At 52.2% G+C, this 24,353-nt stretch overlaps 1 protein-coding gene across 4 annotated transcripts in view; it reads left to right on the forward strand.

Moving 5' to 3' along the window:
- The window catches only part of PNKD (PNKD metallo-beta-lactamase domain containing), a 59,355-nt gene that overhangs the window by 24,949 nt on the left and 10,053 nt on the right, over positions 1–24,353 (forward strand). Inside the window, exon 1 of one of the 4 annotated variants that reach the window (XM_036083104.2) lies at positions 13,915–14,106. The exons of 2 other annotated variants lie outside the window; for them this stretch is intronic. In XM_036083104.2, the coding sequence (XP_035938997.1) occupies positions 13,946–14,106 (161 nt within the window). In that variant the 5' untranslated portion in view covers positions 13,915–13,945. Of the gene's footprint in view, positions 1–13,914; positions 14,107–24,353 lie in introns of those variants that run through there. One more of the 4 variants, XM_036083102.2, reaches the window with a different exon arrangement.

The following is a 24,353-nucleotide window of genomic DNA, read 5'->3' on the forward strand; positions in this document are numbered from 1 at the left end:
CTCGGCATTCATCTTGACCTTCCTGCCCTAGATAATTACTCCACACTTCTGTCAATCTCTTCAAAGCTCCAGCTTCTTCTCCACAGCCTTACTCTCAGGCTTGGCCTTCCTTCCCGTGTCACTGAGCGAACAAAAGCTGTCAGAGAACTGCAGCCTGGATCGCCACTGAGCTCTCTCGAACTTCAGTGTGCATAACAGATAACGTGGGGTTCTTGTCTAAATGCAGATTCTGCTTCCCGGGGTGGGACCTGAGAATCTGCATTTCTAATGAGCTCCAGGTGATGTTGCTGCCTGGTGGCCCATTCTCTTCCAGGTGAGGTCATAAGCTTTTCAAGCTTAATTTGACCAACGCTTAAGTAATTTAAAATTTTCCAGCAAGCCCATTTAAAAAGTAAAAATAAGGGCATCTGGGTGGCTCAGTTGGTTAAGCATCTGCCTTCAGCTCGGGTCATGATACTGGAGTCCCGGGATCAAGCCCTGCATTGGGGGGGGGGGGGGTGAGTACCTGCTCAGCGGGGAGTCTGCTTCTCCCTCTGCCCCTCACCCCGCTCATGTTCTTTCTCTCACTCTCTCTCTCAAATAAATAAAATCTTTTAAAAAATAAAATAAATTTTAAAAAAGTAAATATAAGCAGGTACAATGAATTTTAATAATTTATTTAACCCAACATTTGTCTAAAAGCATCATTTCAACATTTAACCAAGTATAAAAAAATTCTTGATAGGATTTTTTTTCATGCTAGGACTTTGAAATCTGGCACATAGTTTACACTTACAGCACATCTCAATTTGGATGTCAAATTTTCATCAGAAATACTGACTATCTAGATTTTATAAAAAAATGTACAGCTGAAAAGGTAGATTCACATACCCAGGTTGTTCCAAACATATTTGAGTAACTGAAATCAGTGTTGATTTTTACATTTAACTTTAAATGAACTGAAATAAGATAAAATTAAAATTCAGCTTCTCAGTTGCACTAGCTACAGTTCAAGTATTCGCTGGCCGCATGTGGCTGGTGGCTACCATATTGGACAGCACGGATGTATGGCAGTTATGCTGGTCATCAACTGCGGGAAGAATCTGGGGGTCAAGGTCTATGCTGTATTCATCTCAGACTCCCCACCCGCCCACTTTTCCCCAGATGCCTGGCCTAGGACCTGAACTCAGCACTTTTTATCGAAATTAATTTATTCCCAAGTCAAAAATTGACCTCTAGGAACACACGCTTAGTTCCCAAACATGACCACTAGGGGGCAGGATCTGGCTAGCATCTCTTGGCAAGAAAAAGGAGAACCCTAACAATTTGTCTACATAGGTGGAAGATCATCCAGTGCCGTGTTTTTTATTGCTCATCATGACCCATTAGCGAATTCAATTAAGTGAGTCATACCGACATTAAAAAAAAAAAAAATAGGCCAGAAAAATATATGAACATAAGCCCTATTATCGTTACGTGTAACTTTGTTTTAGTTTTATGTATACATCTATTGTGTATGAGTCTTTTTTTTAGCTTTATTTATTTGAGAGAGAGAGAGCACACACACGCACGAGCGGGGGGAGGGGCAAAAGGAGAGGGAGGGAATCCCAAGCAGACTCCCTGATGAGTGTGGAGCCCCACACAGGGCTCCATCCCACAACCATGAGATCATGACCTGAGCCAAAATCAAGGGTCGGACACTTAACCAACTGAGCACCCTGGCACCCCTGTGTATGAGTCTTGATGTAAAATGTCCTTATTGTGAGTCATGGTCAAAAGTCACCTTAATTTCCCATACCTACAGATAAAGAAACCAAACCCACAAGTTGACCAGTGTGGAAGCTAGGAAATGGGAATAGGAGAGCTCCTTATACTGTTTTCTCTTCTGTTTAGCTAAGTTCTCCGTAATAAGAGGTTAATTTGAAAAGGAACTGAGCTCACAGAGAAGTAGAATGGCATGCCCAGGCTCAGGGCTAGGCACTCCGGAGACAGGCCTCACACCCAGTGCTTTTGTACCGACTCAGCAAGTGTTGCTGCGGGGCTGTGGGGCAAACTCTGCTAAGCCCTGCCCCGAGGCGCAGGCAGACGGGGGGGGAAAACCATACCTACAGCTCCCGCCCTCTTGGAGCTTGCAGTCCAGTGGGGACGACGGACATTAGCGACTAGTCTCACAGGCAAATACATCATTACAAACAGTAATACCTGCTCTGAAGAAAAATGGACTCGGGGTCGTAAGAGAGTACCTGAGATTGGAGAGACCAAAGCAGCTGCCCTGTGAGGGCGCAACTGAAGAGTAGCCCGAGTCAGCCAAGCTGTGTGTGCGCGCGCGCGTGCACGCGTGTGTATGTGCAGATACGCGTGCGGTGGGTGTGGATGTGTGTGGTGTTTGTGTTTGTGCGTGTGCGTGTGTGTGTAGTGTGTGGTGTGTGTATGTGGATGTGGATGGTATGTGGTGTGTGTGTGCAAATGTGGATGTATGTGGTATGTATGTGTATGGTGTGTGGGGGGGGTGTGTGCGTGTGTGTGTGTGGTATGTGGTGTGGATGTGTGTGTGGATGGTGTGTGGACGTGTATGGTATATGGTGTGTGGTATATGTGCGTGTGTGTGTGTGGATACGGATGTGTATGGTGTGTGGTGTGTGGTATGTGGTGTGGATGTGTGTGTGTGGATGGTGTGTGGATGTGTATGGTATATGGTGTGTGGGGTGTGTGTGTGTGGATATGGATGTGTGTGGTGTGTGGTGTGTGGTGTGGGTGTGTGTGGACGGTGGGTGGTATGTGTGTCTGTGTGTCATATGTGATGTGGGGGGGGTGTGTGTGGCAATGCGGGCACGCTGTGATCATTCTCCACTGAAGGAACAAGCTGTGTGGAGGTGGCGGAGGTTACCCCGAAGCCGAAAGTGCCTGGGGTGCTCGGGGAACTCTGAGGTGAGGTGAGCACTGGGGTGCAGCCTAAGAGGAGACTGGGGAGCTGGGCAGGGGCCAGACCTGCAGGACCTCTTGGGCCTCGTTAAAGATTTTGAATTTTACTTCAAAGGGAAGCCATTGAATGGTTTCGAGCCGAGGAGAGACATGATTCGGTTTTCGTTTTAAGAAGATGCCCTGGCTCTGAGCGGAGAATGTGCTGGGGTGTGAGCGGGACAGCAGGGCGGCCGTTAGGAGCTGTCTCGGGCGTCGGATGGAAGGTGGTGGCGGAATCTCCACCTCTGGAGAATCGATGCACCTCCCCCCACAGCCACCCCAAACCCACATAACTTCTTTGGCCTCGTTTGGCTGGCTACCTTTCCTTTGTCCCCCACGACTATCTCTGCCCTTCTCCACTGCTCAGAGCTGGCCTGGGTGGACGCATCCGTGGGCCCTTTGTCCTCCAGCTTCGGTTGGGTTTGGCCAATGGAGAGAGGGGAGTCGAGGAGCACGTGAAGTCAGGGTATTTGTTCTTCTCCTTCGTGAAGGGTCTCCATGGACCGGCTCATCCCTCAACCAAAGGTCAGGTGGCCCTGTCCACACATCTCTGTCCTTCCAAGTTCTACCCCTGCTCCATGCCCTCACCTGTCAGGCCTACAGGTTGTGCCAGGACCCCCCTGTCAGAGTCCTGGGGAACGGCACTATCCCTTGGGCTTCCTGTACCCTGCGCGTCACCTTGTAATCCGTTCACAGCGCTCTCCTCCAGTCCTCGGTTTGAGTGGCTTCTCCATTTCCTGGCCGAGTCCGGCAACACAGCATCAGTGGGATGAGCCTGGACTTCGGGGTCAGATAAAACTAGGACCGAATTCGGGCTCTGTCACTTACTAGCTCTGTGAGGGGGTGCATCATTTAGCCCGGCCGAGCCTCAGTCTGTTCATCTCTAACACGAGGACACCATCGCCTGCCTTACACAGTGGCTGGAACAGTGGAGGGACACGCGCAAGGGTGCCGCTCCCGCCTGGTGCACGGTAGACGAGCATCCACGCTGGGTTTGTTCTTCCTTCCCTGGCGACTGAGCAAAGCACTTGGTACTCTGCCCTCGGTCCAGGGCGGTACTGGGCGCTGGGATGAGGGGCAGACTGGGGAGGCCGCAGTCCTGGAAACAAGGTACAGTGGCTCCCCCAGTTGGACTCCACCACAGCTCAAGGGAGAAGATCGTGAGGGTTACTTTTCAAACCATTCATTTCATTGTTTACAACTATGTGGCAGGTGTTTCTCCAGAGCGTGGAGATAGAGTAGTGACCGGGCATAAGCTGTGGTGATCAGAAGGGGCTTCAGAGGGGAGATTGAATTCACTTTTAGCTTTCAAGGAGCTGTGCTCCAAGGTAGGACGTAGCTGTCTCCCTGGGGACTGACTTCACGCTCCCCCCTTCCTCCCCCTGGGAGAGCCTGCAGAACTCCCCAGACTGAGAATCAGCCTCAAAGAGTTCCAGGGGCTTCGGGAGTGTATTAGATCACCTTGGCCGTGTGGGGGCACAAGGTACCCAGAGAAGAGTGCCTGGGGGATTTCTCCAGGCCTGGTGGGGCAGGTGTAGGGGACAAACAATCCAGGACAGTGACCAGGGCAGACCTACTGAAGGGGTGGGGAGCACGTGGAAGGGAGCAGCGCGAGCATAAGATGCTGGAAAACTGGGTTGAAGCCATATTGCTAAGTCAAGCAATGTGAATTTAATGGTGTAGACGCTGGCTTTGAGCAGGGAGGGTGCAGACCTGATGGAGAGTTGGGCTTCCAAAGGCTTTGTCTGATAGCCTTTGTACGCTGGATGGGGGCCGGAGGTGTCTGCGGTGGGCGGGCCGGGTGTTAGGACCCTGGCCCAAATTTGGGTGATGGCAGTGGGAAATGGAGGGCAAGGATCACACCCTCTGCGCCCATTCCTAAAATGTGTATTGGCACGCCCACAAGGACCAGACATCGATGTTGCAAGAAACATACAAGATTCAATAACATCACTGAATGAATATCTGCAAATGAACCCTGCACTGTGTGCTTTACTTGGGTAATCAAGGTTAGTCGTCAGAATAGCTCCGTGCGGATCCTCAGTCCCTTCTGCCAAGAAAGAGACTGAGGATCCCCTACACCTGCCCTGCCACACCTAGAAATGACCAGAAAGAGAATGGGCATTTCGATTTGGAACTCGAGAGGGAAACCAGGGTGGACGTTCCTTTCTGGGAGCGATACGTTCTATGTCAAGTGGAGGCAGGGGGAGCAGTGAATGTGACTCAGGAAGTAAAAGGGCCACGTCATGAGCTCTGGGGAACAGGAGCGAGGGCAGCAGAAGGGGATGCTTGTGGGAGGACAGTCAGAAGAGAGTGTGACAGGGAAGGCGGAGCAAAAAGAAGGCTCTGCCCAGAGGTTAGGTGACCAGGACTGAACAGTGACAAAGGGTTTTGTTTGTTTGTTAATGTTTTTTTAAGATTTTTTTTTTTAAAGATTTTATTTATTTATTTGACAGAGAGAGACACAGCGAGAGAGGGAACACAAGCAGGGGGAGCGGGAGAGGGAGAAGCAGGCTTCCCGCTGAGCAGGGACCCCGATGCGGGACTCGATCCCAGGACCCTGAGACCATGACCTGAGCCGAAAGCAGACGCTTAACGACTGAGCCACCCAGGCGCCCCAAGATTTTTTTATTTTTAAGTAATCTCTATGCCCAGTGTGGGGCTCAAATATACAACCCCGAGATCAAGAGCCGCACGCTCTACGGACTGAGCTGGCCAGATGCCCCAAGGGGTTTGATGTTCTAGGAGTCAGAGCCAAATTAGGATGGAATGGTGGGGCAGAAGCTCAGTTGAGTGGTCTAAAAATCAGTGCGAAGTGAAAAGTAAAGACAGGAAGGAGGACTGCTTTCTTTGTTTTAATAAAATTATATATATATGTATTTTTTAATTAATTAATTTATTTATTTTAAGTAAACTCTATTCCCAACATGGGCCTCGAACTCACGACCCTGAGATCGAATCACATGCTCTACCGACTGAACCAGCCAGGCATCCCCTAAAATAATTTTTTATTAAAATAGTAAAACATTCTCATTATAGTAGGGCAGAAAATATTTTTAAAATATAAGAAAAAGACAACAAGCGATACCCCAGAAGTCCATCAATCAACAATCACTGGTAGCATCTTAGATTTCCTTCTATGCATTTTTGTTTACAGCAACTTTATCAGTGATACAAAATTTATACATGTCTGTATCCTGTTTTTCCCCCACTTTATATTAAAATGGACAATTTACCCACAGTATTAGTTTGAATGTCTTTGGCTGCAAGTATCAAAACAAAACAAAAAATAAAACAACTAAATGTGGCTTAAACAATAAGGACTATTTTTATTTCACGTAATGAGAAGTCCAGGGGCAAGGTAATCCAGACTGGTTAATTCAGGGACTTGGTTATATCTTCAAGGACATTGGTTGGATCCTCACTTTTGCTCTGCCATCTCCAACGTGTTGCAATATCCTCTTAGGTGGCTCCCTCCTAGTCCTAAAATGGCTGCGGCAGTTCCAGGCACACAGGCAGATGACAGCATCCTGGAGCAAGAAAAGAGCACAGTCCTATTGTATTCCTCTTCAACAACCAGGAAAACCTTCCTAGAAGGCCTGCAGCCTATTTCCCACCCCATCTCACAGCTATGCAACGTGGAGCAATTGACTTGATCTCTCAGTGCCTCAATGTTCTTATCTGTACAATGGGAATGATAACTATTTGACTTCAGGGCTGTTGTGGGAGCTGAGAGTTTTTCTGCCTAAAGCACTTAGAACAGTACCTGGCATATGATTTGTGCTATATAAATATTTGCTATTATTATCTAATGGCAGGAATTGCATCACATTCCTGGGTCTAACCAATTACATGGCAGGGCAAAGAATGCACCAATTGGCTTGGACCAGTCAAGATCCACCCACCAGGCCTGGGGAGGGGCTCACTTGGAAGCTATGGCCGTTCATAGGAGAGCTGGCAAAATAGGGGTTAACAAGGGAAAAAGGGGGAGTGGAGAATGGGCATTAATCACCGTGCAGGATCTGCCACACCTTTGTTAATTGGGGGCTTTTTGTTTTCTTATTTATTAAGGTCTTTATATTATAAAGGTCTTTATTATTTACTAAGTAGATTAACTCTGTGACAAATTTGAGGCAAATATTTTCCACGTTTTTGTTGTTGGCTTTTTCTTCTGTTTGCCCATGCATGGTTTTTCTTTCTTTTTTTTTAAGATTTTATTTATTTGTCAGAGAGAGAGCACAAGCGTGAGCACAAGCAGGGGGAGCACCAGAGGGAGAGGGAGAAGCAGGCCCCCCCGCTGAGCAGGGAGCCCGATATGGGACTCGATCCCAGGACCCTGGGATCATGACCTGAGCCGAAGGCAGACGCTTAACCAACTGAGCCACCCAGGCATCCCATGGTTTTTCTTTTAATTGAAAGGTTTAAATTTTTTTAAGTAGCTAAAAGGGTAATTGTTTCCCTTGTTAGATCTTCAGTTGCTTTTTGTCTAAGAGTAATAGATGCCTACTAAAAAAATTAGAAAAACACTTCTATTGCTTTTAGCCCTAGAAAGTCTTCCACTGTCCAGAGGTTGAATGTATTTAAATTTCCTCTAATTTTGTATGGTTTAATTTTATGTCCTTAACACTTTCATTCACTTGGAATTTATTTTGCTGCACTCTGTTAGGCACAGATCTAAATTGCTCTTTTCCAAATAGCTGGTCAGTTATACAAGCATCAGGTTTCCGGCACCTGGACACTAATAACTAATAACTAATCTTTTTGCATCCCACTGTCTCCATCAGCTAGTGTTGCAATCATGCTGCATAACAAGCAAATCCAAAACTGAGATGCATACAATAAGTATTATTCTCTCATGCATCCGCGGGCAGGCTGAGTCTCAGCTGATCTAGGCTGGGATCTGCTGGGCTGGGCTGGAGGGTCTAGGTTGGCTCCATGTGTTTTTCATCCTCCTTAGACCAGCAACTGCCCGAGGGATGGTCTCATAGCAAAAGGCATAGATATAGAGACCAGATTCAACCACAATTGCATATTTAAGACCTCTGCTTATATCATTGCTAACATTCCACTGGCGGAAACAAATCACAAAACCAAGCCCAATGTCAATGGTGTGGGGAAATATATTGCACCCTTATTGAAATGTGCATAGTCACATGACAAGGGATGTGTTTACAGGGAGAGATGAAGAATTAAGAACTGGGGAAAAAAAAAAGAATTGAGAACTGAAATGCAATCTACCAAACCCATGGAGACAAACTTTCAGGAAGCTCAATTGTGTCGAGATAAATGGCAGAACAGAATCTAGAAAGGGACACAAAGTCAAGGAAGTTTTTTTAAGGCAATGAGATACTCACATTTGCTCACAGGTTGAGAAAGAGTAGTGGTCAGCAGGAACACCAGTTGAAGGTATGAGCAAGGCTAATAGCATTTCCTCTAAAAATGTGTATGGAAGCAGCACAATTTGTAGGGGGTGGGCGGGCACAGAAATTATTTCCTCTAAGGATATTGGCTGGAAGCAAAGGAACTGGAGGTGGGCCTGACGTTTCCAGTAGCAACTGGGGTCATGAGCAGGTATCTCAGCAAAGTCAAAGCACTGTCATGCATTGGTTTTGGGGGTCCCAGTAAGGCCGGAATGGTAGAGACCCTCATTCACATGGGATGGCCATTTTCTCCAGCCCTGTCCATGAGGGTGGGGCAGAGCAGGTGGGTTGTCAGGTTGGTCCAGGCAGGTCTGGACATTGGTAGGCTAAAGATTGGTAGGCCAAGGGGGTGAGGAAGCTGACAGTTTCCTCAGCTGGTGAGTGGTTCCAGGGACTGAACCCAGGTTCTCACTGGGAAGGAAATGTGGGCAGGAGGAGCTAAGGGGCTGGGAGAAAACATACGGTTTGAGGGGCTAGAGATAAAGGAGTACAGGAAGTGGGGCTGAGGGTTCAGAGGGAAGGACACTGGACTAGAGGTTTTCCGAGGTAGAGAAGTTCCAGGGGGATCCAGGGTGTGACCACGTGAGTAGGCCATTCAGTTGCACTGAAGGCCTTAGAAGTGAGGTCAGGAACTGAGGCCAAGGCAGAGTTCAGAGTAACCTATGATAAATGCAGATTCCTGGGCCCTAGCCAGCCCTACCAAGTTGGAATCTTTTGGGGAGAGGCCCAGGATTCTGTATTTTAACAGGCTCCCAGAGTGGTTCTTAGATTCTCTGAAGTTTGAGAACAGCTGAGCTGAAAGTTCCAATGAGCCATGCTTGCTGGAATTCCCTTATGACAGGAAGCAGGCAGGAAGACCAAAAACAGGTGTCTACTCTTCAGAGTCTGGGCTGGGTCAGTGACTGTGCTGCTGAGGAGGGCTGGAGAGAGGTTTTCACGCGAGGCAGGAGGATCAGTGAGCCTGCCCTGGAATGGCACACGACACGTGTCGGAGGCTGAAGGCTCCCCCTCCAGAAGGCAGGGCAGCAGGAGGGAGGACGGAAATAGATGTCAGGGGGGTGGCAGTGGGGTGGGACTTGTTCCCACGCAAACCAGGGTTCCAGAGTGTACAGCACAGCGCCTTGGAGGGAGGTTCACAATGGGAAGGTGGGCTCGGCATGGGGGCAACAGATATGGGGCTGGGCTGAGGGGGGGCCAGATAATCCTAGCCACCGCTGCTGCATCCGGCTGCCTTTTCTACACTGAACTCACTTCTCCACACTGGTCCAACAAGATGTCTCTTTTCTCTAACATTCAAACAGCTCCAACTGTCTCAGATCCTTCCTGACCGCTCATCATCATCGACGTCATCATCACCACCATCAATACCATGATTTCTTGACCGCCAGCCAAGCGCCAGGCATCAAGCCTGAGCTATGATGCAAGATGAAGGCAGGCTCTCGATCCTAATGGAAGGTCCCGGGCCAGTTGGGAAGACAGGATTCAGACACAAGGGACAGGGAAACTGAGATGGCAAAGTGGATAAGGGGCAGATTCGAGAACCCCCTACCCCCCCCCCCAGGAACCTGCAGGGAGGCTTACTCTTTGTGAGTTAAGCTCTAAAGCCCCCCATCACAGGCCAGAATGACACACTCTCAGTCACCTGACCCAGGTGATTAAGGGGGTCTCTCCTAGGGGAGTCGCAGAGGCAAACCTTAGCCTTGGCAATGCACCCCGGGCTGCTCAGGGGAGGAGGTCATGGGCAAAGAAGGGTTCCTCAGACTTGGCCCTCCTGCAGCCTCCCCTAATGTTATGAACCAAGGGCCGTCACCAGGCTTGTCCCAACTCCCTGTTCACTAGCCGCCCTCCTGAGTGGGGAATGGCTTCTGCACGTCAGTCCTGCAGGGATTCAACCCACTGGTCAGAACGCTAGTCTTCTGACGGTCACAGGGCTCAGTGGCAATAACCAAATTATCATTCATTCCTTCTTGGTTTCTATCATTCACTCATTCATTCAACAGATGCTTGTCATCTACTTTGAGCCAGGCATTGTGCACCCCACTGAGAATACAGTGGGGCAGAGATAGATCCTTCCCTGACTTCATGGGGCTTTCATTCCAGCGGGGGGGGGGGGGGCAGATGAGAATCACAAAATAACATCATAGTGTGAAAAGCGTGATGAAGGAAGTGAGCAGAGCAATACAGCCGACAGTGACGGAGTGGTCAACGAAGGCCTCTCAGAGAGGGTCACATTTTTCTTTAATTTGATGTATAGCTTACATATGGTAAGTGCACGCATTTTTAAGGCACAAGCTGGTGAATTTTCACACTTGCGTATGCAAGGGTTTCTCCACCTCTGTACTGTTGACATTTGGGACTGGATAATTCTTTGTCATGGGGCTGTCCTGTTCAGCGTAGGATGTTTAGCAGCATCCCTGGCCTCTACTTACCAGGTGCCACTAGCACACCTCCCCCTCCCTTTTGTGACAACCAGAAATGTCTCCAGACTTGGCCACATGTCTTCTGTGAGGCAAAAACCCCGCTGTGGGGGGCTCCTGGGATAAGCCATGTAATCATCAGTCAGCTCAGGATACAGGCTATTCCCATCACGGCGGGGCTGGCATTTGAGCTCCAACCCAATGGATGAGAAGCTGCTACCTGTTCCAAGAGGGAGCATGAGCAAAGGCCCTGAGGTAGGAATGAGCTTGGCCCATCTGAGGAACAGTGTGCCTGGTCCATGGTGACAAGGGCAAGAATGGCATCTGAGAAAGTGGAAGAGATAGGCTTGGTGTCATTAAGCAGGGGCCTTGGCATTGGGACATTTCAAAGAACATTTGTGAGTATTTAGTATGCATCTGGTACCACGCCAGACACTGGAGATTCAAAGATGAATCAATTAAATCATACTCCCTACTCTTCAGGAAGACAGTAAAGTCTTCTAGACTCTAGACTCTTGAGATAGACATGTAAACAAATATATATATCTATATATATAGCATGAGGCATTGCATTGAAAGATAGGATTATGGACGAGACCTAGAGCTGCACAAGGGGCCCATGCGTAAGCCCATGCTGGGGTCGGAGGGTTCGAGAAGAGCTTTCTTGAAGAGAGCACATCTGATCTGAGTCTTTGGGGGAACAGAGGATGAATGACACTCCGGGCGGAAGGTACAGCATGTGCAAAGTCTCAAGGATGTGGAGCAATATGATGGATTCAGGGAAAGACAAATAGTTAGGTAATATAAGGTGTAAGTTCAGGAGGAGGTGAATACTGAGGCATCAGTCTGGCTGGGACAGAAGGTTTTCATGGGAGAGGAGATGACACTAAAGCAGATTTTGGGGCACCTGGCTGGCTCATTGAGTAGAGCCTGAGACTCTTGATCTTGGGGTTGTAAATTTGAGCCCCCCGTTGGGTGTAAAGATTACTTAAAAAATAAAATCTTTAAAGCAGATTCGGAGCAGATGTTGGAAGTCTTCCAGAACAGTCCAGGGGAGGAGAGGAGGGCTTCCTGAGCCCACATGAGGCCCCTAAAACACCCACCCTCACTCCTTATCCCCAGCCCTGTCCTGGCACCATGTATTTCATAAAATGCATCTTGGATGATTATCTATAATCTTGTCAGTGTGTGTGTGTCTGGAGAGTAAGAATTCGATCATTCTGTATTCTCAGCAGGCTCATGGCTGAGCCTGCATTTCCTGTTTCAGATGACAGAGACTGTGTTTTAATTTCCCAATATAATGCCTGGCACAGCCTTACCTGCAGAAAGGTGTGTTCACAATGACTTTTGATAAGGCTTCATAATTCTTCACTTTGCATGTACAGACACAGACTTAGAGACATACAAAGTCCCTTGGCCTGGAAGGGCCTTCTGCAAAGTAGCCTGTCGGTATTCTCTCCTCTCCACCTCCTGCGCGGCACTCACAGGTGGGAAGCTAATCACAGGTGGAAGCCTAATTCCATTCTATCTGATACGTGTTTATTCAGACCTTTGGTGTGCCAGGCCCCGAGAAAAAGCTGGATCGTGGGCAAGGAGACAGGGAGGGAGAAGGCCATAGGTTCTGGCCCTCAAGATGTATCCATATAAAAGAAAGTCCATGCATGTCTGGGGTTTCTGAATGAAGCCAGCATTAGGTGTTGGGATTACAGTTCCGTTTAGGGATACCTCAACCCATCTCTTGGCTTTTTTGAGGGTGAGGATGAGGCCTCCAATTTATTGTGCGTAAGGATCCTATATGTCTCTGCTCTCCACGCTGGGGACCCAGCCTTTAGATCCAGCTGTCTATCAGAGGGAGAGAGTGTGTGATTTGGGGGTCAGCTTATCCAGCCTCTTAGGCCCGAGCCCAGGCTGCAGGGAAGAAAACAAGAGCACTGCCTCACCTGCTTCCCTCCCCAGCCAACTCCCAGCAGGAGAGAGCTAACTTGACTGTTGGCAGCATTTCCTTCCCTTCTTGTGCTGGGCCAGGGCTAGGGCTGGAGCCAGAAGGTTTGCCCAAATTTGTCGATGTCACCATGCCTGCCCTTGCATCTACTTCCCTCCCACTGACCTCAACAACTTCTGGAACCCATCAGGAAGGCAGCAATGCAGGGGGCGGGAGCAGGGGGTGGGTGGGGGGAATGATGTGGAAATTCCACTGGGCTTGGGAGGCAGGATACCAAGGTCCTACTCCTGTCTCTGCCACCCATTGTTGCATAATCCTGGTTCAATCACACCCTCTGACCTTTGTGGTCTCTTCTCATCCTTAAGGGTATATGGTTTACAGGTCACCTGCTTAGGGAGGCCCACGCCCATCTAAATTGGTCCTCTGTCTTCCTTATCATTGGCCCCTCTGCTCGCTCCCTTTATCACAGCACACTTTGTAATCACACACAAATATGTACATATGTGTGGGAGTGTATATATATGTGTGTATATAAATATAAATAAATGCGTATATAATTGTTTGTTGGCTTATTTGGTTTGTTTCCCTGCCAGAATCTAGATTGCAGGCTCCAGGAATGTAGAGGCTGTGTGTCTTTGACCCTTGCATCCACAGAGCCTAGAACAGTGTTTGGCGCAAAGGAGGGCACAGAATAGTAATTTAGTGAATGAATACGTGAATGAATGGCCATTGACCCACATGATCTTCCAGGTTCCTTCCAGCTGAAAAAGTTTCAGGCTAAGATTTCCCGCCAAGAGGACCATTCCAGGGCCTCTCGCAGAGTCCCCTGTTGGGGGAAGGTGGGAGGATGTCGAGAGTGGGGGTGTGGGGGGGGGCACCCGTCGAGCCTCGACCGCCTCCCCGCCCTCTGGAGATCTTGGATCGGGATCGGCGCAGGTCCGGAGGCCGCTCCCGGGCCGGCCAGCGGGGGCGGGGCCAGGCCGCCTCCTGCGGGTGGCATTCGGGGCTTACGCCCGGCCGAGGGTGGCGAGGGGGCGGGTTCGAACGCGAGTCGCGGAGCGGGGCGGGGCCAGGATGCCCCCCCACGGCCCCCCAGGCTGGCAGTTCAGGGGGCGGGGCCCCAACCCCGCCGATTCCCTGCCAAGGGGCCTGGGCCGAGCCGTCGCCTAGCAACGCCCCGCCCCGCCCCGCCCGCCCCCGGTCGGCCGCGGGCGCCTGCCCCCAGCATGGCCTGGCCCGGCTGGTCCGCGCCGTGGCTGTGGGTCTCCGGCTGCGGGCTGCTGCTCCTTGTCCTCGTCCTGCTCGTGAGCCCCCGCAGCTGCCGAGCGCGGCGGACCCTCCGCGGCCTGTTCATGGCGCGCAGCAAGCGGCTGCTCTTCCGAATCGGGTTAGTGCCGGGCTCCCGCGGCGGGCGCGCTGCGGAAAGGGGGCTGAGAGGCGGGGGCCGGGGGTAGGGCTTGGGGGTTCGGACGGGGGCTGGGACAACCAGAGCCAGAGAAGAGCGATCGAAGGGGCGGGCTGGAGAAGCCACTGATCTGGGGGAACTGAGAAGAGCAGGAGTTGGGGGGGGGCTGGAAAATTGGGATGGGCGGGGGAAGGATTGGAGGGGCAGGCCAGGGAAAGGGGGCATGAGAGGACATCTGGGGAAAAGAGCCAGATGAGGGGCTGGAGACAGGGAGCTGGAAAAGGAGGGCAGGTGCAGAAGAGAAGGAATGCTTCAGACCATCGAAGTGTCACTTGAAACCGCCAGCTCCCTCCATGTGTCCCTGTCCTTCTCCCCAACACCCAGCTCCCCACCACACAATGTAAGCTCTTCTGTCCCAAGCGAGAGTCCCAACTCTGTAGGTCCGTCCCTTTCCTTCTATTCCCCCACCCTGGCCCGTGTCTGGAGCCCCAGGCTGTGAAATCCGACCCTTCTCACTCAGCCAGACTTGTGGAGGTTCGCTGACCTCCAATGTCTTTTTCCTGTCAGACCCCCTTCCCCCGGTCCTCACTCTTTCCTTCCCCCTACTTTTCCCCTTTCCTGGGCCAGACAAGGGGGGTAACCAGCTCTGATCTGCCTGGAGACACTAAAGGGGTGGGGGGGGACCACAAGAAGGCTTCCTAGGGCCCCTAATCCCTTCCCGCAGCCAGCCAGGGCTAGGGGGCAGGACCGCAAGCTTGAGGACAGCTATGATGGGGACGGGAACTGTGGGAGCCCTGGCCACTGGCCAGGTTTGGGGGAGGGCCTAAGCCTGGGAATTTCCTGAGCTTCAGAGAGGACATTGTACAATTTATCCCTCCTCCCCAGACCACCCCAGATCTTCCAAGAAGCTTCAGCGCTGGGATTCTACTCAAACTCAGTCTAAGGAGTAGATACAAGGGCTAGTGGGGGGAAAAGTGGAAAAGCATGGGGGGAGAGAGAATCTTGCATGGGTGCCTTTGGGGCATTCACATCTCTAATGGCTCAAACATTGGTGACATTCTTTTTTTTCTTTTAAGATTTTTTTTATTTTTAAGTAATCTCTACACCCAACGTAGGGCTCGGCACTCAAACTCATGACCCCAAGATCAAGAGTCACATGCTATACCCACTGAGCCAGCCAGCACCCCAACATTGGTCACATTCTTGATAATGCTCCAACCAAGTCACCATTGCTCTGCAAATAGCGTTAAATAATGAGATTTACAGATATTTAAATAATTTCGTATTTGGGACCTAAAAAAAAATTTCCCCATAAAATTTCTGGGAATTTCACAGCTCTGTGTGGAGAAGGATTTTTAAATTTACTTCTGGCTTTCAAAGTCAGTCACACTGAAGTCATACAAATGGCCTGAGGAAGTGGAAAAGAAACGTTTCCCAAAGAACTGGAATCAGAAGTCCTGAAATAAGAATTTCCAAGATCGCCTTCTCCGAATCCTGAGGGTCTGGGTATTCCTAGAACTTAGGATCTGGGAGTTTCCAAATTCCCCAAACTTGGAATTCTCAGAGAACTTCTTTGGAATTCGGTTTTTCTGTTGGGCTTTCCTGTGTCTGGATCTCCCTATTGCCTTGGAATCAGCTCCCCAAATTTGCAGAGCAGAAGGGCGTGCCTGGAATCAGAATTCCAGATCCTGCCCCTCCACGGTCTGGGAAACAATCAGTTCAGTCCCTTGGGGGAGAGGCTGTTGGCTGCTGGGAGGGACAGGGGGTGTGAGCAGGAAATGGTCTGGGGGAAATGGGCAGGTGTTGCTGCCGGGGGGGGGGGGGGGGGGGGGGGGGGGGGGGGGGGGGGGGGGTTTGCCTCCAGGAAGGATGGGGAGGAGGGGGAGGGGGGGATAGGATGGGACAGGCTGTGATGGGAAGGGGCAGAGTGCGGGGCACACTCCACCCTAAACATGTGGCTGGGAGGACCACAAATAGAGGGTTCCATTGGGGGCTGGAAAGCAGGTGATGGAAATACTAAGAGAAGAGCAGTTATCATTAATAACAAGTAATTAATGATTACCACAAGTAATCAGTGGTGTTTGAAAATTTTATAAAGGGCTTTCCTCAGACATAACCACAGTTGTCTTGGGATGGGGATGCCTGGGCATCAGGGAGGGTACACCCAGGCTAACCTGAGATAGACACACACATGGGAGCATGGGAGACAGTGAAGCACATTGCATGTGGGGTTGGACGAATCTGCTTTTGAATCCTAAGGTTTGTTGCTTAGTAGCCACGGGACCTTGGATAGATAACTCAGCCTCTCTGTGCCTCGGTTATCTGCATCTGTAAAATGGGCATGGTGATTGTACCTCCCTCATGGGGATCCCGTGAGGACCAAATGAAATTGTGCATACAAATGCAAAGGTCTGGCTCATAGTAAGTGCTTGGGAAATGTTAGCAACGGCTCATTCTGGAGCATGTAGAGTGGGTGGGAGGGTGGCATTGGCCAGGCTCCTTCTGGAGCTTCCTTCCTTACTTCTCCTGTTTTCCAAGCCTATCCTGTCCACCCACCCCTCAGGAAATCCCACATCCCTTTATTCATCCAGTGAACTCCTAACTCTTCTGGGTTGGGATTGTGGGATCACAGATATGAACAGAGTCTGGTTGCTGCTCTCAAAGTATAGGGGAAAGGAGCATGAACAGGGACCCAAACTGTGGCAGGAGGCAGGGCACGACAAGTTCCCCAGGGAGTGGCAGGGGTGACTGAGGAGGCTGGGATCAGGAGCGTGGGACTCTCCCATGTGTGCCACCAGCTTTGTGCCTCAGTTTCCCTTTTGCCCTTTTGCCTCCTCAGTGGTAGTTGAGAAGGTGTTGCAGAATGGGGCCCTGTGCCTGGGTGGCTCAGTCAGTTAAGTGTCTGCCTTTGGCTCAGGTCATGATCCCAGGGTCCTGGGATTTAGCCCCACATTGGGCTCCCTGCTCAGTGGGAGGCCTGCTTCTCCCTCTCCCACTCCCCCTGCTTGTGTTCCCTCTCTTGCTGTGTCTCTCTCTGTCAAATAAATAAATAAAATCTTTAAAGAAAAAAAGAATGGGGCCCTGAGCAGAGCCTCTGTCTTCCGGGGGGGGGGGGGAGCGGTGAATGGGGAACAAAGCTGAGCTCGTCTGGGGCTCGGAACGTCTTGCACAACTGAGAAAGGAGATGACAGCCAGCCTTTGGGGTGGGCAGTCCTAGCTGCCAAAGCCCTTCTATCCTCCCTGACCAAACCCCCTCTTCATTCCTAGGCAGAGAGGGTCTTTCTTGATTCTCCTGACCCAGGTAAAACCAACTGTCCCTGGGGCAGACCTTGCTTGCTCTATTTCTGCAAGAGGAACCCCTTCTCTGGGGCCTGTGAGGCCCACTGGCTTGATTTCAAGGAGCGGCAAGAATCCTGGGCTGAGGGCCCTGAAGTAAATGACCCACCTGCTTGTGACCTGAATGAAGACTGCGCAGAGGCAGTGGGCTGGGCCATCCCCAGCGCAGCCTGCATGAGGGGAGCAGGGTCCTTTTCCTTTCACAGGCCTTTGGGACCCTGGGGAGCTACAGCCCCGGCATCCACAGCGGCCCCTTGGCTGCAGGGTAGTTTCCAAAGCGTGGCTCTGAGTGGGTGCCTCCTTCCCCGAGCCACACTGCCTACACCCCTGCCCAGGCCTTTGGGACCCTCCTTCACCCCCTGCAGACCTGCCCAATGCCATCTTCCGCAGGCCTGGAACTCTTTCTACACTTCCATCTGGGGCCCATCAGACCTTCCTTCCTCCGTATGTCTCTACCTGTCAAATGTTGTTGCATTCTCAAAGCTCACCTTCAAAATACATCCAAGCGCACCTGGTTGGCTCAGTTGGTAGAGCATACAACTCTTGATCTTGGGGTCTTGAGCTCAAGCCCCATGTTAGGTGTAGAGTTTACTTTAAAAAAATAAATAAATAAAAATAAAATATATCCCAAATCTGAACACACCTATCCGTACTTCTGCTGTTGTCACCCTGGGCCAACCCATGGCCCTCTCCTGCCTGGCCTCCTAAACTGACCACTTCCTTTGGCGTTTGTACCCCCAACGTATTCTCAGCGCAGCAGTTAGAATGAAACCATTAAGATTTAAGTCAGAAATGTGCCATTCTCTGCTCAGATCCCTCCCGAATGGCTTCAAGGTCCTGTGTGACCAGCCCATCCCCCACCCCACCTTTATGCTCTTCACCTTGCTCCTTCTGCAAGATGCCTACTCTGGCCACTTGGCTCTTCCCTAAACACTCTAAGACAGTCTTACCTCTGAGCCCTTCGATTGCTGTTCTCTCTCACTAGAACCTTCTTCCCCCCAGATGGCCACATGGTTTGCTGCCCCACTCCCTTCAGGTCTCTGCTCAAATTTCACCCTATTGGGGAGTCTTGCTCTGACCACCCCATATAAAAATAGCAACACTCACACCCCTGCACTCTATCCCCTCTACCCTGCTTTATTGTTCTCCATAGTACATATCACCATAGGGCATCCTATATATTGATTTGTCTATTGGTTTATTGGTTTCCTCCCCCAACCAGAATCGGAGCCACAGGAGGGAAGAAATTTCTTTCAGTAATGTATCCCAGTGTCCAGAACAGTGCCAGGCACACAGTTAGCCCTTGTTAAAAAGTTTTTTGAATGAATGAAAAGCCTGCCCAGCCTCCCCAGTCCAAATTCATCTCAGCCTCCAGCATGACCTTGGCCCTGGCCTCCCCCTTAGAGCTTTCACTGCACATTCTGGCTTGTTCTTACATTAGGTGTCCACAGGTCTGATTCCCCCACTGGACTCCTAGCCCAGGGAACAGGACTGAATCAAGAGGGCCTGGCACTGGGGTGAGGGAGAGCAGGGGAAAGCCGAAGGAACAGACCCAAACCCAAATCAAACAAAACCCAGGGGCCTTGGCTGGGCAGGTGGCCAGGGTCGCAGGCAGGACTGAGACCTGGCCAAGAGGCCTCCGGCCATGGCGATGCCTCTGATTCCCCTTGAGAGCCCTCAGCCGGCCTCCTCCTCGCTCTGGGGAAGATGGATGGAGTCCAGAGAGGGCTGTGAGGGCTGCGGGCCGGCATGGAGCCTGGAGCTCGGCCGCGTGGTCCCCCGGGCAGGCCTGTTCCGACCCGCGCAGGTACCGCCCCTCTCCTGGGAATGGGGAAGTGCCCCCCCAACTCCAGGCTTGCCGGCAGCTTCAGGAAACTCCCTCCCTAGGGCCTTTTTAGCTGTCTCATTATCTTCTTTGGTTTCCTCAGTTTTGAGAAAGTGTAAAACATTGAGCCTCTTTCTGTTCCTAAGGGTCCTGAGAGCAGGCCCCGTTCCAGTAGCGCTCCAGGCCCCTCGGCCCTCAGACAGGCATTTCTGGGTTTGGTTTCATAAAGAGGTGCCAAGCCTGGGGCAGGCTGTGTCCTGGGGGGCATGAGAGGAGATGCCAAAAGTGCCCCCTTGACCAGAGGCCTCAGCAACCTGGGCCTGCATGTTGGGGCCTAGTGGAGTTCAGGGCCCAGGACGAGGTGGGACTGACACTTGAGAGCCCTCAGGCCTCTCTGGCCCAGATGGGGAGACTGCCCGCGGGAGGAGGGGAAGAAGAGCTCCATTGTGTGTTCTGCACTGGGTGTCTGAGGGAGCAGGGGGAGGGGAGGGGCTGTGTCTCAGTCCCCAGCTGGCCCACAGGCCTCCCATGGGGCTAGAAGTTCAGACTCAGAAGCCAGAGAAGCCATGCTTCTGTTCAGTGAGGCTGGGAGTGAAAGGTGTGCCCGTGACCCCTCACTGGGGTGACTGGAGCTGTGTCCCAGCCCTAACGCCTCAGGGAGGGCCCCTTGGGGCAACTGCAGGGGATCACCCCAGGCAATCTGCCCCCACCCCCACCCAAACTTGCACAGCGGTTTTTCTGAGTCCCAGGAGACCAATTAGGAAACTTTTCTTTTGTTTTTGGTGAAGGGACAGTGGGTAGTTCTGGGCCCCAGAACTGCTGAATCAGAATCCAGGCAAGGGGCCAGGGCGTCGGGGGTGGGGGTGGGGCTGAGAGTGGGGGCGGGGAGAGCAGGGAGAAGAGGAAAAGGTCCAAATCTTCCTGTTTAACCAGCACCCCCAGATCATTCTGATGCAGTGGCCTCAGGCCCAGATCCCACCTTTCTGACAATGCCTGGGAACCCCATGGCAGAGAGTTTGAATCCCACATCAGGCCCTGGGGTGTCAGCAGCATCTTGTAAATCATGTGACCCTTCCAGGCTGAGCTGCTCCTTCAGGGAGGAGGAGGAGCACCCGGTTTCACAGAGAGGGAAACCGAGGCGGGGAGTGCGTTCCTGGTTCTTGCCTCTGGCAAAATTAGAAAGGAAGCTGTAGGGGCCCGTTAGATGGAGCAGTGACTCCCAGCGAGGTGGGGGGGCTAGCAGATGGGACAGGTTCTTCCCAGTGACTCCTTCACCTTCACATTTTCCTGGCTGGGGTCTGTTCTGTTTTCCTACTCTTCTGCCTATGGAACCATCAACCCAGTCATAAATCCGGGATTAGGAATCAGAGCCTTGATTTGAAAGGGACCTTCAGGATTCTCCAGTTCAGGGTGTCTTACCCTGAGGTCCATGGGGTCTCGGACCCTCTGCATTCATCAGCAAAATGCAGCACATGTAATGAGTTCGGCCCAAGTGTGGGTCTCGAAAAGGCTAAAACCAGTGATCCAAGAGGTCCCAGCGGCCAGATACTGGGCCGCATGTCTGCATCACTGAAATCACCCTGACATATCCTTTTTCTCAACAGAGGCCCTCAGAGGAGGTGGGTCTACCCGAAAATACTTCAGGCCCACTCATGTTATCCTCCGCCCTCATTCGGGGTTCGGGGAGGATGTTAGTAGTTAGAGTGTGAACTCTAGGATCAGGCTGCTGGGGATGATTCTCTGCCCCACCACTCGCTTTGGTGTGATCCTGAGTGGACCCCTTCCCACCTTTCCGGGCTTCCGTGTCCTCGTCTATAACATGGAGGAATGAATAGTAGCTGCCTCCAGGTTGTTTGGGGGTGGACAGGAGATGACTGGTGGGGAGACACTTAGCTCAGGGCTGCGCTGAGGTGAGGTTGGGAGGAGATGAGCCCGTGAGCTCCATCTGCGTGTGCAGACCCCTGTCCAGCGCTCCCTCCATCTCCTCCATTCAGGGGCCCCGGGCCCAGACCCCAGAGCCTGGGAGGTTGGGATTTGGTGCCCTGTGACACAGCCCCACCCATGCCCTTGGGTCTAGGTGACCTGGTTATCAGAGCACCCTGCTGGGCCAGGTGTGTGGGTGCAGCAGGAAGAGGGAGGGACGTGGGAAGCCGATGGGCGAGCAGGGGAGGGGAGAGCAGGGGTAGAGGCGGTTGCAGCTTGGACCTCGTAAGCCCCCACCAGGCGTCACAAGGTCCACAGCCGGGCATGGGGCCCGCGGAGCTGATGGAGCACTCTGCACCAGGTCGCTGCTTTAACACCGGCATGCTGGCCCCCACCCCCAGCCTTTCCTGGGCACCAAGTCAGCATTTTCTGAGAGCCAGTTTGTGCTGTGCTGGGGCGGGGGGTACCGCGGGGCGGGGGGGGTGCGGAGGAACCAGGAGGAGCAGGCTGGGTCACCAGCCGAGTCCGCCTACACCATGCATGGCACTGATTAGACACCAGGGAGAAGTGGATAAGGCCCTGCCACTGAGGGAGCAGGGAGGTGGCTTTGAGCCCAGCGCCCAAGGATACCTAGGATTCGAGTAAATCCAGAAGGCCTGGAGGGTATTCAAGGCCGCAGGGCAGGAGCTGAGGCAGGAGCTGAGGCAGGATGGTAGTCTGAGATTTGCAGGATGTATTGGAGGCATTCAAAAGGAAATAGATAATATAACAGTTCCCCCGACCTCCCAGCTTAAGCAACAAAGTATTACTGACATGGTGAAGTCCCCGTGCCCACCTCGCAGCCCACCTCCTTCCTGCCCCTGCAGGAACCCAGCTGAGCTGCACCTCGACCGTGCCCTCAGCTGCCTTGATTCTTTCACTGCATCCGCCTGTATCCCCAAGCAATATAGATAGTGCTTTTGCATGCTTTGGCATTTTTAGTTATTTTGTATTATTTTTTTAAAGATTTTATTTATTTATTTGAGAGCGAGCGAGTGCGTGTGCACACAAGTGGGGGGAGGGGCAGAGGGGCTGATCCCAGGACCCCAGGGATCATGACCTGAGCCCAAGGCAGACGCTTAACCGGCTGAGCCCCTCAGGCGCCTTGCTTTGGCGTTTTTAATAACTGTTGCAGATTGTCTGTTTTCCCTGTAGTATGTCTGTTAGCTCAATGTGTATTTGAGTTTTGTGCACGTTGAGACCTGGTGCTCTAGATCATTCTGGTTGTCAGACACATCCCTGTCACCAGTGGGGAGCCACAGACGGCTCTTGAGCAGGAGCAGGACTTGTTCAGGTGGCGCTTTAAGAACTTACATTTTTCCATTGGTTTGCGGTTTGGGCAGAGAGCTGAGGAAAGGCGGCTTTCGCAAGGGCCTCATGAAGAGCTTCGGGGGCCTGTTCCCTGGCGCAGCCCATGTTGGGTTGTGGGGAGGCGAGACTGAGAGGATTCAGTCGGGGTAGCATATGTCAGGGAGAGAGTTCAATGTGGAGCTCAAGCTGTGTCACTGGGAGGGTGACACGGCCTTTCCCAGAGAGCGAGGCCGAAGGGGGATACGGGAAGGAGCTGACAAGCACGGTTTTGGACCCTGGCGACTGTGACGCCCAGCCAGCACAGCAGGCAGATGAAGGAGCCGCAGCTCTGAGGCTGGAGGGAGTCACACAGCAGTCACTGTCAGGGAAGGAGCAGGCCTGGGGACAGGATCCCAGAGCCACTGGGTCCTCGCCCCCGCCTCCCAGCCCAGGCCAGCCTTCCGGTGCTCTGTACAGTGACCCAGACCTCAGGCCCACAAGGCCACCTCGTCCCTCCCCCCATAGCCAAGCAGGGCACCCATCTCAGGTCTGGCATCCATTCCCCCCTACCTCTGCCTCACCCCTCCAGTCCTGTCACCCCGACAGTCCCTTGTCGTGTCCCCCACTGACGACTCAGTTCCTCTGGCCACCTGCCATCCTGCGCCCTTTCACCGCTCCCTCCAGCACTGCAGGCCCCCAAGCTCTTAAACAGGGAAGTCAAAGCATGTGCCTCCCCGCTTTAAAACCCGCCAGCAATCCCCCCCACCCCCAGGCTGGCCTGCCCACCCCGCTGACCCCTTCCCTGGCACTCTCCATCCCTCCGCCCTGCCTGGCAACTCCTAGAACATGCCTGCCTGCCTCGGGGCCTTGGTGCCACTGCGCCCCGGACAGCCTACCCTCCCTCTCTCCTTTCCGTTCCGGCTCAGGTGTGACCGTCAGGGAAGAGCCAGGCCTTTTCCCTGAGCACCTTGTCTGCAGTCAGACTGCGTCCCCTCTGCTGCTCTCTTCCCTCACCAGCTGCACTCAGCCGCTCGCCTCTGACTGACTCCTTCCCTGGTCTGGGGTCTGGCGGCCCTCGCCTCTGACTGACTCCTTCCCTGGTCTGGGGTCTGGCGGCCCCGGCGGCCTTGCTCTCTGCTCTCTGCCCTGCATCCAGCACGTGCAGCAAGGATTTGCTGAAGAGAGTGAATGAAAGAAAGGGGCCTTGTTGACGGCAGCCTCCCAGCGCACAGCCCCTGCCCTCGTGGCTCTTGACCTTCGCTGGGGGAGAAAGCACATATAAGAAGCATCCAGTAAGGGAAGACAGCAACATTTATCAGTCCCTCCCGAATGTGGACAGCCATGTTCCAGCAGCTGTGAGGGGGCCCCAGCCGAATTCGGGAAGGAAGTGACAGTTGCTAAACCTTCCACCCACCAGGCCCTTGGCGGACTATTCACATTTGTTATCTTGTTTTATGTCACTGAACGTTCACACAGTCCTGCAGGACTAAGTCATGGTGTTGCCACTCTGTAGATGAAGCTGATCTAAGAGACCAATAACTCGCCCAAGGACACGGGGCTGGGGGCGCCAAGCCATCACTGGAACCCAGAGCTTCCTGTGGCCAGGGCCCAGGCACTTTCTATAAGCCTAAGTAGGAAGGAGTGAGGTCAGGAACAGGACTCCAGGCATGGATGCAAGGTGGTGTCAGGGCACAGAGGAAAGTGATTTTATTGACTTATTTATGATCTTTTAAGTTTTCATTTTGAAATAATTTCAGACTTGCGAAAACAGTACACAGGATCCACCTATACCTCTCGCCCGGCTCCCCTGAATGCT

Source organism: Halichoerus grypus, chromosome 4 (genome assembly GCF_964656455.1).
Source record: "Halichoerus grypus chromosome 4, mHalGry1.hap1.1, whole genome shotgun sequence".
NCBI classification, from domain to species: domain Eukaryota; kingdom Metazoa; phylum Chordata; class Mammalia; order Carnivora; family Phocidae; genus Halichoerus; species Halichoerus grypus.